General features: G+C 36.4%; 1 protein-coding gene across 1 annotated transcript in view; it reads left to right on the forward strand.

Annotated features, from left to right (window-relative positions):
- Positions 1-231, forward strand: part of LOC106881691 (synaptic vesicle 2-related protein) — a 43076-nt gene extending 42845 nt beyond the window's left edge. The window contains exon 14 of the mRNA XM_052978075.1: positions 85-231. Coding sequence (XP_052834035.1) covers positions 85-231 — 147 coding nt within the window. The remainder of the gene's footprint in view (positions 1-84) is intronic.
- The last annotated feature ends 348 nt before the right edge of the window (positions 232-579 follow it).

Here is a 579-nt window from a genome sequence, read left to right on the forward strand (position 1 = left end):
ATATATATATATGTATGTAAAATAAATTCTAGTACTAACCTATAATAAATGAACATGTATTAATTATCATCATCTGTATTTCAGATTTATCCAACGTCCATGCGAGCCATTGGTCTGGGAGCATGTAGTACTATGGCTCGTATCGGGGCCATAATCACACCTTTCATAGCTCAGGTGAGTTCCTTGTTTCACAGTGGCAACACATCAGCAGATTCATTGTTTACTGTCTGATCCTTACTGTTCTACTTTGCCTCATCCCATCCTGTACCACAGGGGTTTTCAAACTTTTTGACTTGCGGACCCCTTTATATTTCAGGCTTTACCTTAGGGAACCCCCTTATAAACGCTTACGAAATTTATACATAAATATTCGCTTAAAATAACATATATTTTTACATTTATTTATTTAACAGTATTTAACAAAATAGGTTTATTGTCAATTAAAAGATTTCGATTAAAAAACATATATAAAATCAAATTGCCCATAAAAAGTATTTGCTGTCCACGGACCCCCTGTCTTGTCCTTGCGGACCCCCTGTGGTCCGCGGACCACAGTTTGAAAACCCCTGCTATACCACT

The sequence above is a fragment of the Octopus bimaculoides genome, chromosome 30 (assembly GCF_001194135.2).
Source record: "Octopus bimaculoides isolate UCB-OBI-ISO-001 chromosome 30, ASM119413v2, whole genome shotgun sequence".
In the NCBI taxonomy this organism is placed as follows: Eukaryota; Metazoa; Mollusca; class Cephalopoda; order Octopoda; family Octopodidae; genus Octopus; species Octopus bimaculoides.